General features: G+C 48.1%; 1 protein-coding gene across 2 annotated transcripts; it reads left to right on the top strand.

Annotated features, from left to right (window-relative positions):
• The first annotated feature begins 700 nt into the window (after positions 1–700).
• Positions 701–5,548, top strand: LOC118231294. Of its 2 annotated transcripts, none has more exons than XM_035424981.1 (2): positions 701–1,996; positions 5,368–5,548. In XM_035424981.1, exons 1-2 carry the CDS (start codon positions 967–969, stop codon positions 5,436–5,438), a joined length of 1,101 nt encoding a protein of 366 aa, XP_035280872.1. In that variant the 5' UTR covers positions 701–966; the 3' UTR covers positions 5,439–5,548. The 2 variants fall into 2 exon arrangements, with proteins under 2 accessions (XP_035280872.1, XP_035280871.1); XM_035424980.1 differs by lacking the exon at positions 5,368–5,548 and adding an exon at positions 2,551–4,564.
• Positions 5,549–14,544: the final 8,996 nt, after the last annotated feature.

The following is a 14,544-nucleotide window of genomic DNA, read 5'->3' as shown; positions in this document are numbered from 1 at the left end:
ATTCAGTCAGGAAAAAAAAACAGAAAGAAAAAACACGCTCTCCCAGTTTTCGTGGCATCACATTGTCACATTACAATGTATAATCGCCTAATTCAATTCGGGAACTTACACCTGTTCCGCATCGCCGCCTCGACAATCTCCCACAGCTTCGGGGAGCTGTGTTGCCGTGACAATAATGAATTCTGAAGAGCCAAGTGATGATGATTCTGAGGAGTGATTATGGGATGTTTAGTGTTGTTGTAACAGCTAAATACCTCCGGCTTCTTCGTTGCAAGTGAGAGCGATTCTGATTAGGTGAAAAACTGTAATGAATTGCCAAAAATACAGAAGCTGGCACTTGGCAGACTTATTTTCAGGTTCACATTAATATTAAGACAAGGTGTAGAAACACAGTAAATAACGGAATCAATCAGTCCTCCCTTTAGCCTGTCCCGTTTACAGTAAACAGAGAGAAATTGAGTAATTTTTTTGTGTGTACAAAGCAACAATATTTAATGAAAGAAAATAATGCTTAAAACAAAAAACCTATTTGTGGTAAGGTGGGCGTGGTTTTTGCGTTGGCTGCAGAGAGAGAGTGGGCGGGGCGGCTCTCGGAACTCTGCGCCACGGCTGTTGGGGTTTATTAATCAGCACGGATAGTTAATTGTTTGATTGATTGACAATGTGCTGATTACCTCGACAGTGAGCCTGGACGTTTTAAAAGCGGCTCGACAGAGAGAGAAGGAGGAGAACTGGAGGAGGAAGAAGAGCTGACGGGCAGTCAGCCGTGAATTGAAACATATACCGTGTGTATTGTGTATTGCGAACAGAAAGCCGCGTGGCGGCCGGAAAATAAAAAGACGCAGTCGCGTCCTGAAAAAGAACTTGTCTCTCTCTCATCTCTCAAACGAGCGGTAGCACTCAGTTTGCTACAGTGGTGGCCCGTGCGGGGAGACGGCAGGAAGAGAGAGAGAGAGAAGGTCAGAGATGGACCCAAACCGGAGCGAGACGGCGCAGCCTCTCGTAGCGCTGGCGAGGATGCTGGAGGGGATGGCCCAGATGCAGGAGCGGCAGGCGGCCGTACACGCAGAGCAGATGGAGGCTCTGCGTGCACAAGCCTCCCTCCAGACCCAGGCGCTGCGACAGCTGGCTGCCGCCGGGGAAACCAGCTCCCGGGACCCGCCGTCCCGATCCCCTCTCCGGATCCACATACCAAAGATGACCGCCGAAGATGACATCCAGGCCTTCGTGGAAAGTTTTGAGGTGGCAGCGGAGGCGTGTCAGTGGCCCCACGAGGAGTGGGTTGTACACCTCCTGCCCCTTTTAACTGGGGAAGCCCAGCAGGCGGCGCATGGACTGCCGCCCGGAGCCCGGGCGGATTACAAGATTGTGAAGAGGGCGATCCTGGACCGACTGGGCTGCAGCACGGAGGATTACCGGCGCCGGTTCCGGACGGCGAAACTGGTGGCGGAGGACCGTCCCTTCGCATACGCCCAAAGGCTAACCCACATGGCCCGGCGTTGGCTGCAACCAGAGACCCGGTCCGCCGGGGGCGTGGTGGAGCAGGTTATACTGGAACAGTTCCTGGAAGGGTTGCCGGAGGGAACGGCCAATTGGGTGCGCTGCCATCGCCCGACCAACCTAGAGGGGGCGGTTACCCTGGCGGAAGACCACCTAGTGCTATACCCCAGCGCCCAGCAGCAAGCACGGCCGGAACCGGCGCCTAGGAGGAGACCCCCTCCTCGTGCTGGCCCCTTCCCTGTCCCCCGGGCTCTGCCCCCTCCCTTGCCTCAAACTAATCCCCCCTTTTTTTCCGATTCCCTCTCCAGGTCCAGGCTCAGTGGCGGGGGGCTCCGGCTCGCAGAGGGCGCCTCAGACGCTCGGACCGGGGTGTTGGCGGTGCGGACAGCTGGGTCACCTGCGCCGCGATTGTCCACTTATGGAAGTGGGGCAGGTGGTCCGGGTGGTCGGGCCGCCCACTTCCGCTCCCGATCAGGAGGGAGCGTACTGCATCCCGGTAAGGGTGCAAGGGAGTGAACACCGGGCGCTGTTGGATTCAGGGGCTATGCAGTCCCTGATCCAGCAAAACCTGGTTCGAACCGAGGCATTGGTAAAGGCACCCTGGGTTTCCATTCGGTGTGTGCATGGAGATGTGCACAAGTATCCGGTAGTACCCGTGGAAATTTGTTACCAGGGAAAAACGCATATTGTGAAGGCTGCGGTTAGCTCCCGGCTTGCGCATCCCCTAATCTTGGGTACTGATTGGGCGGGGTTTAGGGAGATCTCTAGAAACGTACTGGGGTTGCGATCACGACCGATAGGGAAGTGTGACGTGTGTGCTGTTGACGGTGGTGACGCAGGGCCGTCCGACACGGCCGGGGCGGGGAGGGACCCAGGCGAACCTCCGGTTGAGACTCCCCGGGGTCCTGTATTCCAACCCGCGGAGGATTTCCCACTCGAGCAGTCTCGGGACGACACCTTACGCTTTGCCTATGACCAAGTGATGCGGATTGATGGTCAGCAGGTGCGCCCCGATGCAGTACTCTCTCACCCTTATTTTTCTATTATTAGGGACAGGTTGTATCGAGTGTGTCGTGACGCTCAGACCGGTGAAGAAACGACCCAGTTGTTGGTACCCAGAAACCGCCGGGAAATGGTTTTCCAGGCGGCTCATTACAACCCCATGGCGGGGCACTTAGGGTATGATAAGTCACTACACCGAATAATGGCTCGGTTTTACTGGCCGGGCATTTGGGCGGACGTACGTCGGTGGTGTGCGTCCTGTCCCGAATGTCAATTAGTGAACCCCCCGGCCACCCCAAAAGCGCCGTTGCGCCCACTACCCTTAATAGAGGTTCCCTTTGACCGAATTGCTATGGACCTCATCGGGCCATTTGAACGGAGCACCCAGGGATACCGTTTCGTGTTGGTCTTGGTGGATTATGCGACCCGGTATCCCGAAGCAGTGCCGTTGCGCAATATTTCAGCTAAGAGTGTTGCGCAAGCTCTGTTTCAAATTATCTCCCGGGTCGGAATCCCGAAAGAGATTCTGACTGATCAGGGCACTTCGTTTATGTCACGTACACTAAATGAGCTATACGGATTACTGGGCGTCCGCTCTATTAGAACCAGTGTATACCATCCCCAAACAGATGGGCTTGTGGAGCGGTTTAATAGAACTCTGAAGTCCATGATTCGAAAGTTCATTCACGACGATAGCCGAAATTGGGATAAGTGGTTAGTCCCTCTATTATTTGCAGTGCGGGAGGTTCCCCAGGCCTCCACGGGATTTTCTCCCTTTGAACTGTTATTCGGTAGAAAACCTCGGGGAATATTGGACCTAGTTAAAGAAAGCTGGGAGGACGGTCCAAGCCCCAGCAAAAATGAGTTGCAATACGTTATGGACCTGCGAGCAAAACTCCATACACTGGGTCGGTTGTCACGGGAGAATTTGCTCGAGGCTCAGGAACGTCAGCAGAGGCACTACAATAGAGGGACGAAACTACGTCAATTCTCGCCGGGAGATAAAGTCCTGGTATTACTTCCAACCTCCAGTACAAAATTACTCGCCAAGTGGCAAGGGCCCTTCGTGGTCACACGACGAGTTGGGGAGGTTGACTATGAGGTGGAGCGTGCTGATAGAGAGGGAGCGAAACAGATTTATCACCTCAATTTATTAAAAGCCTGGAAAGAGGTGGTGGCTGTTTCTCTGGTAACGGTGGATCAGGAGAGGGACGAGCTGGGGCCGGAGGTAGTAAATTCAATCAATCAGACCCCACCCCTTTCGGATAGCCACCTCTCGCCAAGTCAGAGAGCAGACCTTGCCATGTTGCAAAAACGGTTTGCGGATGTGTTTTCTCCCCTACCAGGACGCACGAACCTCATACACCACCATATCGACACCCCCCCGGGAGTAACGGTACGTTCCCGCCCCTATAGACTGCCGGAGCACAAAAAGAAATTGGTGCAGGCAGAAATAAAGGCCATGCTGGAGTTGGGTGTAATAGAGGAGTCCCACAGTGCCTGGAATAGCCCCATCGTGCTGGTAAGTAAGCCGGATGGCTCTATTCGGTTCTGTGTGGATTATAGGAAAGTGAATGCTGTGTCACATTTTGATGCCTATCCTATGCCTAGGGTCGACGAACTCCTGGATCGGCTGGGCACGGCTCGTTTTTTCTCGACACTGGATCTGACTAAGGGCTATTGGCAGATTCCCTTGTCTGCAAAGTCCAAAGAGAAATCGGCTTTCTCCGCTCCGGACGGTTTGTACCAATTCCGAACACTTCCGTTTGGGTTATTCGGGGCCCCAGCCACCTTCCAGCGCCTGATGGATCGGCTGCTGCGTCCGCATGCTGCGTATGCTGCTGCCTATCTGGATGATGTTATCATCCACAGTAGCAGCTGGGCACAGCATATGCGGCATGTGGGGGCGGTGCTCGAGTCCTTGAGGCAGGCGGGGCTCACGGCTAACCCAAAGAAGTGTGCGATTGGCCGAGCGGAGGTACGGTATTTGGGGTACCACTTGGGAAGTGGACAGGTGCGACCTCTGGTGGATAAAACCGCGGCGATTGCGACCTGTCCACGACCCAAGACGAAAAAAGAGGTGAGGAGGTTCTTGGGGTTGGCCGGCTACTATAGACGGTTTATTCCGGCGTTTTCACAGCTGACCAGCCCCTTGACTGATTTAACTCGCAAAGGTGCCTCAGATCCGGTCCAGTGGACGGAGCCGTGCCAGCGAGCGTTTGAGAGGGTAAAGGAAGCCCTCTGCGGGGAGCCGCTCTTGTTCACCCCTAATTTCTCTCTTCCTTTTATCCTGCAGACCGACGCATCGGACAGAGGGCTGGGGGCTGTTTTGACCCAGCAGGTGGAGGGAGTCGACCGCCCGGTGCTGTACCTCAGCCGCAAACTATCCCAGCGGGAGGCGAGGTACAGCACGGTAGAAAAAGAGTGCCTCGCCATCCGGTGGGCGGTCGGGTCCCTGCGCTACTACCTGCTGGGTCGCCCATTCACCCTCTGTTCGGACCACGCTCCCCTCCAATGGCTCCACCGCATGAAGGATACCAACCCGCGAATCACCCGGTGGTATCTGGCTCTACAACCCTTTAATTTTAAGGTGGTTCATAGGCCGGGGGCGCAGATGGTGGTGGCGGACTTCCTCTCTCGCCCCGAAGGGGGTGGGGGGGGGGGTCGGTCATCGGCCGGATGGCTCCCCGGCCTAAGTCGGGCGGTGGGGGTATGTGGTAAGGTGGGCGTGGTTTTTGCGTTGGCTGCAGAGAGAGAGTGGGCGGGGCGGCTCTCGGAACTCTGCGCCACGGCTGTTGGGGTTTATTAATCAGCACGGATAGTTAATTGTTTGATTGATTGACAATGTGCTGATTACCTCGACAGTGAGCCTGGACGTTTTAAAAGCGGCTCGACAGAGAGAGAAGGAGGAGAACTGGAGGAGGAAGAAGAGCTGACGGGCAGTCAGCCGTGAATTGAAACATATACCGTGTGTATTGTGTATTGCGAACAGAAAGCCGCGTGGCGGCCGGAAAATAAAAAGACGCAGTCGCGTCCTGAAAAAGAACTTGTCTCTCTCTCATCTCTCAAACGAGCGGTAGCACTCAGTTTGCTACACTATTGAATCAACCTAACTCAAAAAATAACATGATTTTTCTTCAGTTTTTCTCCTTTACATTATATTGTGTGTGGGTGTGTGTGTGTGTGTGTGGCATGCATGTGTGTGTGAGTATGAGTGTATGTGTGTGGTGTATGTTTGTGCTATGTGTGTGTATGTGTGTGTGTGTGAGTATGAGTTTATGTGTGTGTGGTATGTGCGTGTGTGTGTGTGTGAGTATGAGTATGAGTGTATGTGTGTGGTGTATGTGTGTGTGTGTGTGTGTGTGAGTGTGACAGGTGATTGTTTTGGGGGTGTGACACATTACCCAGCATCCCTCCCTAAGTGCAGGGAGAAAAGCTCCTGACAGCTGCTGACCCATCACAAAACCATCAAGTTTCAGGCCTGCGTAGGTTCACCTCCGCTATTTTCACCTTCTAATTTAGAAGACAACTTCATTTTCCACGCTTCTTCCCCCGACTAAAGGGATTCTTCTAAATGGCCCGTCACTGTCAGGTCAATTGCTGCCGGAGTCGGCTCAGAACGTGGAAGTACACGTCCTCCCAAAACCCAGAATCCGATTTAAAAAACGTGAAAAAAGGAAAAACAACGATAAAACAGCCACACGATTGAAAGAAATATATACAATATAGGCTACATAGTTGAATGTATCCTTGTGGGAAAAACAAAATTCTGAAATAAAAAATAGAAAATTGTGGAAGTACACTCAAAATAGAGAAAACACTTGCGTCGATGTTGTTAATTATTTCCCAATAGCATAGTCCCGAACCCGAAGCCCGACATCGCAAGCTGAAAAGAAAATAAATAAATAAATATGTGAAACACTTGCATGGTGTGTATATTTTAGCCTTTTAGCACCTCTGTGTTCTTGGCTGTTCTGTTGATGGGTGGAAAGCCCGGGGTATTGATCTGTGTAAGGCAGTGAAATCCCCCACGGCATTGAGCAGCTCATTTCCTACAATGATGGAAATGGCAGTTAGTGTTCATTTGGCTCTTCCTAGGCATACTAAGTGCAGTCTGTATTGACATAAATGTTCAGCTGTTTATCTTACCGGTGTTTGGAGGAGTTTCTCTCAGGTCCTTTCAATGGCCCTGTCTATAATCAAGTGATGTCACTGGCGTGTATTTTTTTTATTATTTATTTTATTTTCACTGACCCCAACTTCCTCATATTGATTGTTTTCATGGTACTCGTTAAGTAAGGCGCATTTTCACAAGACATCCTTTAAGTGAACTTCTCTACCCAGGTATTAAGATGCTGGCCACTGATTCGCTCAGGCATTCAACAGCAAAGTCTGCCCCAGATGAAAATTCCAGCTTAAACCACCCAAAACTGGTCACGCTGGTTTAAGCTGTGTTTTATCTATCTGATTTAGCGGGTAGACACCAGCTTTTCACCAGCCGTGCGTCCTATAGTGAATTAGTCCACCAGTTTGGCTACCAGCTAGCTCTACCAGCTCAACCAGCTTTAACCAGCTTTGACCAGCTTTGACCAGCCACAGACCTGCCTTGACCACCCAAAGACCAGCTATGACCAGCCAAAGACCAGCTGTGGCTATCCCTATCCCCAACCCTAACCCTAACCCTAACACAGCTTAACCCCGTTTAGAATCCCAGCTGCTCTCAGCGATATTTTTTTAGCAGGGTGCAACTGAACAGACCCACGAAAAAGCAATGAAAAAGGGGTCAGGGGTCTGGGACCAATCAGCATCAGCGGAGTGACGGCTGAGCTGAACGAGGCGAGGTGCGAACGTCGACGGCCCGTCTGCCGGGGGTGCCGCCGGTGTCCGCCGACACGTCCCGCCGCGGGGTCCCCTCGCGCCGCGCGAGCGTCTGGTCGCCCCTGGAAACGCCCGTCAGGCCGGGTGTCGGTAACCCGGGGTGACGTGTACGCCAAACCGAATAAAACCGAGCCTTTTCACCGCAGCGTTTTCGCCCGGGAGGTCCGAGGCCGGCGTCGTCCTTCCAGCGAGTCTGAGCCTGTGTCGGATCAGAAGCACGCGAGCGCATTCGCACTACGCACAGGATTCCTTACTATACACAGCTGCATATACTCCCACCATTTAATGCGTGTCTTGTGTATCTTTAGCATTCATTTCCCAGACAGCGAGCGACTCCGGACCGGATCGGTGCCGGTTCTGGCCCGGCAGTGCTGACTTTGGACCAGAATCAGTGCAGATCCGGCCTTGCTGTCTGGGTTGGTTTGCCACTGAAACTGTATTCTTTCTGTATAGCATTTCCATGCAAATAATAATAATAATCACATCAACAACAACAATAATAATAATAATAATAACAGTAATAATAATAATAATAATAATAATAATAATAATAATATGTAAATCAAAGTGAATTCAGAAATGACCAAAAAGTTCTGCAGTAACAGTTCATTCTTTGCCGTGTTGCTGCTATCCACAGACACGTCCGAGGCGACCATTAAGGTGCATAAATACGTAATCGGAGCGAATAACCCCGGTGCACAATGATATGCTTTGTGTCTAGAGGGCCAGGACATAATGGCAATGTCAAATTATAGTCGTCTCGGCTGAGAGAGAGGCTGTACTGAAGGAGACCACTTGTCAGGAAACATCATCTCTCTGCTCAGCAGTCTGCTGCGAGTGGGCGGATTGGTCTCGGATATTGTCTTTATTTATCATAATCAAGACACTCGTGCGCGATTAGCAGATATCTCCCAGAGCTGTTCTCAGTGTGAGCCGGCGGTTCTGCATTTCCCACAGTGTTAACACTCAACACGGCAACGTTGGACTGCAATAAAACACCGTTTTAAAATTGGAGCATCTGAGAACTGTGATTTTAAAAAAATTTGAAATGCAAGAAAAACAGCATTTGAAAATAGGAACATTTGAAAACTGTCTGATAAAAAGGTGATATATTTGATATAATAATCACTGTTTTCAAATTGTCAGGGTCTTTGTTCACGAAATCTGTCACAAACGTCAGCGTGTATTGCTCATGTTGAATAACCTGTGAAGCCCCACAGCTGTTTTGTTTTTCTATTATTACATGAATTTTAAAAAGAGGTAAATTTGTGTTTTTTTCTTCCTGCTGTTATGTTGACAGCCGCAGCCTGGGGTACACCTGTTTTACTTATAACATTGTATTTGTGCAGCATTGTATTACTGTATCGAGTTAGTTATAAGTTCAGTAAATTAGTAGCAGTAAACTTGTTTCAAGTTTTACCATTCTCAGTGACACTTGCTTTTTCATATATTCTCTAATCCTTTAAAGAATGGTTTGTGCAATAAGGGGAGGGGTGAGGGGTTAAGAAGATTTAGTTACTTTGCAATTAGAAACATTTACCATATTGAATGATAAAATTACAAAATGGAAAAGAATAGTAGAACTTTAATTGAGCAATAGTACTCAATAACCGACAAAAGACTGCTAAAAACCTGGTATGACCCCTTTCCCAACCAGCCTAAGAGCATAACCGTTATGTAAGACATATGCAGAAAATGTTCTCTTTGGTAAATATTTGCTGCATACATTTAGACATGTTTATGATACATGCAGTAATATGACATTTGCCATTACTGAAAATATTACGGAGGAAGTAGAACAAAAACAGATTCATAGCAAAGACTTGTTTAGAAAGATTTGTGGTTACATTATAAAAGAATGTTAAATTCTAAAAGGAGCCCTTGTTACTGCACTGCCAGACTGAATGCCAATCTGGCTTGTGTACTACACCTGACAGAATACCTGGCAGGTCCATTTGCAATACAGACGAGCTGCTTTAACCCTAGCAAGTCTTTCCAGTCACGAGGGGCTACACAAAAAAATCAGACCCTCAAACACTTTCCTCAATAAGAACTTTGACATCGTTTCACGTAGAAACTTGCGACAACTTTACGATGGTGTTCATAAATCACCTTTCAGCAGAGGACGGACAGCCATCTCGGGGGTGTCATCTGCTGTTGTGAAGCGGGTTTAAAAACTCTCATCTCCGCATTGCGTGAGCGAAAACACAGCATCCCTGCTCTCCCTTGAACAGAATAAAGTTGGGGGGGGGGGGGGAGAGGGGGGGGGGGCTGTAAAAATTATGAAGGCCCAGCCAGCCTCTCTCCATGTGCTAGATCATAACCCCCCAGTGATAAATGATAAACAGATGTAGCCCGCACCCCGCGCAGTCCCGGGGGTCCTGGGGGACCTGTACTGATTGATCAGCACGCGGTGAGGAGCAGGTGGTGAGGGGAGGCGAGGACACAATGGCTCCAGCCGGTCTCTGCTTTCAGGGATATGCTGTTTCCTCATTAACTTCAATCGAGCGTTTAAGCACCCCCCCCCCCCCCTTACACCTCCACCCACCCTCACCCACCCCCCCTTTAATTTTGATTGATGCTTTTCAACGTAATGGTGAGTGATTTTCCCAACGGCAATAAGCAGTAATAAGGCAATAATGTGATGGCGGGCTATGGAAAAAAAAAAAAAACACACACACACAATCGTGTTAGGAGGGAATAAAAAAAGAAAAAGAAAAACAAAAGAAGAAGAAGAAGAAGAAGAGGGAAGTTCCTGAAGGCCGGGTCTGATTGGAGACGGCGAGGAGGGTAGACGGCATCTCCACGCCGCGTCTCTTTATGAGTCGTTTCCCCCGGCGACGGCGGTTTTATGGCGCTTTGCTCCGGGAGGGAGCTCCAGGCCCAAACGGCCATCTGAGCAAACTGGATAAAACAGACCAGCAGCAGCAGCAGCAGCTCGCCAGGTTGCCGGTCTGACTTTCATTTTTATTTATTTATTTATTTATTTATTTATTTTTTGTCCATCTTCTGCAGCAAGGGCCTGGTGACATCACCCTCCGGCGCCGCCGCGAAGCGCGCCGCTCGCGAGCGTATCTTGACCAACCAGCGGACGGGATGCCCCCCCAAAAACCTCGCGCTTAGCCAATTGAAGTCAAATGAATGACTCTTGGCCGGCAGTCAGGGGCTCCTGGCTGGGCGACGGACCGCTCGAGCGATCCTGGGACAATGACGCGCCGTTCTGGCCAAACCCCCGGCCGTCTGCCGCGCTCTGCCCAGTCTTCTGATGGCTAATTTAGTGGCCCGGAGTTCAGAAGACGGCGCCGTGGCCCACAAAATTGATGCCAGAAAACGAAATGCGGCGTAGAGCGTGTGTGTGCGGACTTCAGCGGAATTTCAATTGAGACTGGGCCCCCCCCCCCATTTAGCCCCGCCCCCCACCCCGCGTTTAAAGACCCGCTGTCCGCTAGATACCGTGGTCCTAGGGAGGGTACGGGGCGGAGAAAGAGGTCGCCCGTGACGATCTGTCCGCTAACACGAGATAGCTTGCACTAGCTGAGAGTCTCTTTGCTGCTCTCCGTATTTTTATTTTTTTTAAAGCCGAGCATTGTGGGAGATGTGGCGGTTGGTGGCCTGTGCCTTGTTCGCGTACACGGATTGAGCAGGATGGTCAGATTCTCACCTCTCCGAGCCGTGCCCCCAACCCCCCCCAGTACACCCCCCCCCCCGAGAAGAGTGGGCGAGAGGTGTGACATGAGAGACAGCCCGGTCAGGGACCCCTCCACTTTTAGTGTCACACGCCACCACGCCACGCTCCACCGTGTGATATTCGACCAGAGAGTGCGGTGACTTTGGAAGTGTAATTGCATTATTAATAGCGGGTTGCCTTGGCTTTTTTTTTTTTCTCTCTTCCACTTCCAGTGACCGCCGATATTGAAGTGTCCCTGGGAAAAATGTGATTTCCTCCCTGACCCCCCAATCCCCCCCCCCCCCCCCCCCCCCCCCCGTGAATCCAGCACTTCATATTCGTTCCCTTACACGCTTTTTGTTTCGACGGACATGTTGTATCTCCTTCTCCTTTCGTCATTTGCATTTGCATTTCAACTACGCTTGTCACTGGTACTGAGAGAGACGGCACCCTGTGCCTGTGGCAGAATTAAAACATCGTGCGCTGGCTGTTTGTGTCCTGAGGGCACGAATTTAACGTCGCCCTAATATTCAGGCCAACTGCGTTCGGACGTTACGTTTTTTGAAATTTAAACAAATGTGCACTAATAGCAGTCAAATTTTCGAATGGGCCTCGGACATTTATATTTCCCCCTTGTGTGAGGCAGGATTTAATAATGGAGTTCTCGTGGGGATATTCAAACCCTTCTATTTACAGTCTATCCTTCATTGAGCTGAGGTGTAATTTTTTACCCCCCTTTACATGCACATTACGACGCTGACATTTGCTAAGATTAATGAAAAAGGCCGTCGTCAAAGCAGCCGCAAAACCAACGGACCTGCAGACCTGGTGCAAGGGCACTTATACGTGTGCCTTTTCTCTCTAGTCCCTTAATCTCAATAACCATATATTCCACTAGGCTGAACCCTGCACTACAAGGGACACTCAATAAAAATAAAATAAATAAATGTTTTTGAAAGCGCTTTCACTGCACCATGTTCTTTGTCATATGGGTCATAAAAGTTAAAAATACTTTAAGAACATTTTCTACCAGATGTCAGGAGAATATAACATTTTCCACATATTCCACTACGGTGAAGCCTGCACTACAAGGGATGCTCAATAAAAATAAAATAAATAAATGTTTTTGAAAGCGCTTTCACTGTAACGTTTTTTGTCATGTGAGCCATAAAAGTTGCTTTAAAAACATTTTCTGCCAGAGAATATAACATTTCTCATTCGCCCTACCAAATTACCACATGTCCACAGCCTTAAAAAATGCATATTCCATTCAGTAAATGCAATTTCTAAGAGACTATTGCTATGAGACTATTTCTAACAATTAAAATCTTAAATGAGGAGTATTTGCTATCTGGTCCTCCCCTAAGCATAATAAAAACCTACATATTTTTAAATGTTACGAAGTATTATAATATTTTGGTGAGATAAACTATCATCCAGAACCAAAAGATCTCACCATTCCAGCAGTTCTGTTGGGCATCTCACAGTCCAGATCTTCAGGGTCCATTCAGTTCATTGTTCTGAACACCACAGGCGCCTAGCAAGGATTTAACAGCAGTAGCAATATCTAAAAATATGAACATTGTATATTTGGTCCAGTATATTTGGATCATTACTTAAAATAAATCTGCTATATCTACATATTGCCTCAGCACTTTATTGTCCCAAAATTTTAAGCAATTTGTCTCAGTTAGTAAACTCACTCCCAAGTGTCATCTGAATGTTATACTTTTTTCTGGGAATATTTCAGTTTTGCTTTCATTTCAAAAACTTTGAACTGGGCATTGCTTCCACAAAACAAAAAAAAAACAAAAAACTGTCACTTGGCCACAAGAAGAGTGAGAAGTCTGTGAGCGGCCTATTTGGTTGCTCCATTCCAAATACAGCTACCCCAATTCATGAGCCCATCCAAAAAAAAAAAAAAAAAAAAGCAAAAAGCTTTGAACAATTGGAGAAGAAGAGAACAGCAATCTCCCTGTCAGAAAAGTCTGAGCAGAACAGAAGTGGACCTAATTTACACATTTAAAGGACAAAAGCGCTTTACTGTAAATAGAGTCAAGGAATGCAATGGAAAAATACCGACCTTTTAATTGCAACCTTTTGTAATGGGAAAATGGCCCATTCTTGTGGAAGTAAATTTCGCCCAGTATGTGAGAATAGCAATTATTCTTTTATTTCACAAGGGCCCTCAGACATACTTGCACAGATATATAACTTGCACCCTGTGGCCCATTTTCATTTTTTTCCCTCCATTTTTCAGTGTTTTTTTTTTTTTATTCTTTCATTCTTACACTCAAAAAGAAAAGGCCGAACAAAGCAACCGGTAATTTGCCAAGGGGTCGTGAGTGAAAATGGTCCCTCTGAATGGTTCTTTCATGCCCCTATTTTGATAAACTGCGAGGCAAATGTTCGCTCGCGTCTAAGAAGATTCATCCCGCCAGCCTGTGACACCTGTCAATGTAAACGATCCGGAAATTTCCATATCAGGCGACCGTTGATCGCGGGAGAAGTGACACAGACCCAAGTGTCGCATCGATGGCGTCTGTGAATGAACCGTCATGTCGTTTTACACACTAATAACACTCATATTACAGTGCTGGGTCTGCAGGTGGTTCAGGCTCGTCGCATTTGTTTATGTACATCAGAGTAATGATTCGGTCAGAATTATTAAACCACCGCTCAGCCTGATGGGAACAATCAAAACTATTAATCACTGGGCTTATTTTTTTATTTTATATTTTTAAAGAGTCCACCTCTGGGATGTATAGGTTGTCTGCAGTGATTGTACTTTCAGAGATTTTCCTCTTGTGCTGGCCATGATCTCCATCATTTCAAGACAAAATGCTCACTTACTTTATCAGCCCAGCTGAGGCCATTATTAATTTAACAACACGCCATTTGTTGGTCATAATTGCATCAAATAATATTCTGGGTTTTACAACTGAATTATGAATTTCACTTGTTAAAAACCCTTGAATAGTTAACTGTGAATAGTTGAAGCAAGTACAGCCTTCAGGTACTGAACACTGGATAAAATTGATCCAATATTAAATCAGAAAATGAAAAAATCATAGGCTTTTTGTCTTTCACAGTAAAAGAGGGGAAGCAAGAAACCATTAGACTTAAAAAAAATATATATAAAATATATAAAATGCTAAATTAAATGCTTACAAAATGGGCTGCCAGGCTTACAGCCTTATTAATCAAATTGCTAGTTAATTGCAATCATCAAGAAAAACCACTTAAATTTTTTTTTTTTTTTTTCAATCTTCCAGACCTTGAAATACACACAGCAAACGATATGCTGCGGTTAGTATAGCTTCCATATGAAACAACAAACGTGAACTTCCTCAGGCCTCAGGCAGCAGATACAGCTGATAACAATTACGGTTTATGGGTACAAAGGAGCAGGTATCCATGGTGAGAGAACACGTTTCTCACGACAGCGCAAACGTCTTGTTCTCCTTACAACGAGAGGAAAATAAATTAAATAAAGG

The sequence above is a fragment of the Anguilla anguilla genome, chromosome 7, assembly GCF_013347855.1.
Source record: "Anguilla anguilla isolate fAngAng1 chromosome 7, fAngAng1.pri, whole genome shotgun sequence".
NCBI lineage: Eukaryota > Metazoa > Chordata > Actinopteri > Anguilliformes > Anguillidae > Anguilla > Anguilla anguilla.
This window is presented reverse-complemented; position numbering and strand designations above follow the sequence as displayed.

Excerpts from the sequence above, each read along its gene's own strand:
- LOC118231294 (XM_035424980.1), top strand. The coding sequence starts at position 967 with ATGGACCCAAACCGGAGCGAGACGGCGCAGCCTCTCGTAGCGCTGGCG. Across the intron at positions 1,997-2,550 it reads AGGGAGCGTACTGCATCCCG|GGACAGGTTGTATCGAGTGT; the intron begins GTAAGGGTGCAA and ends TTCTATTATTAG.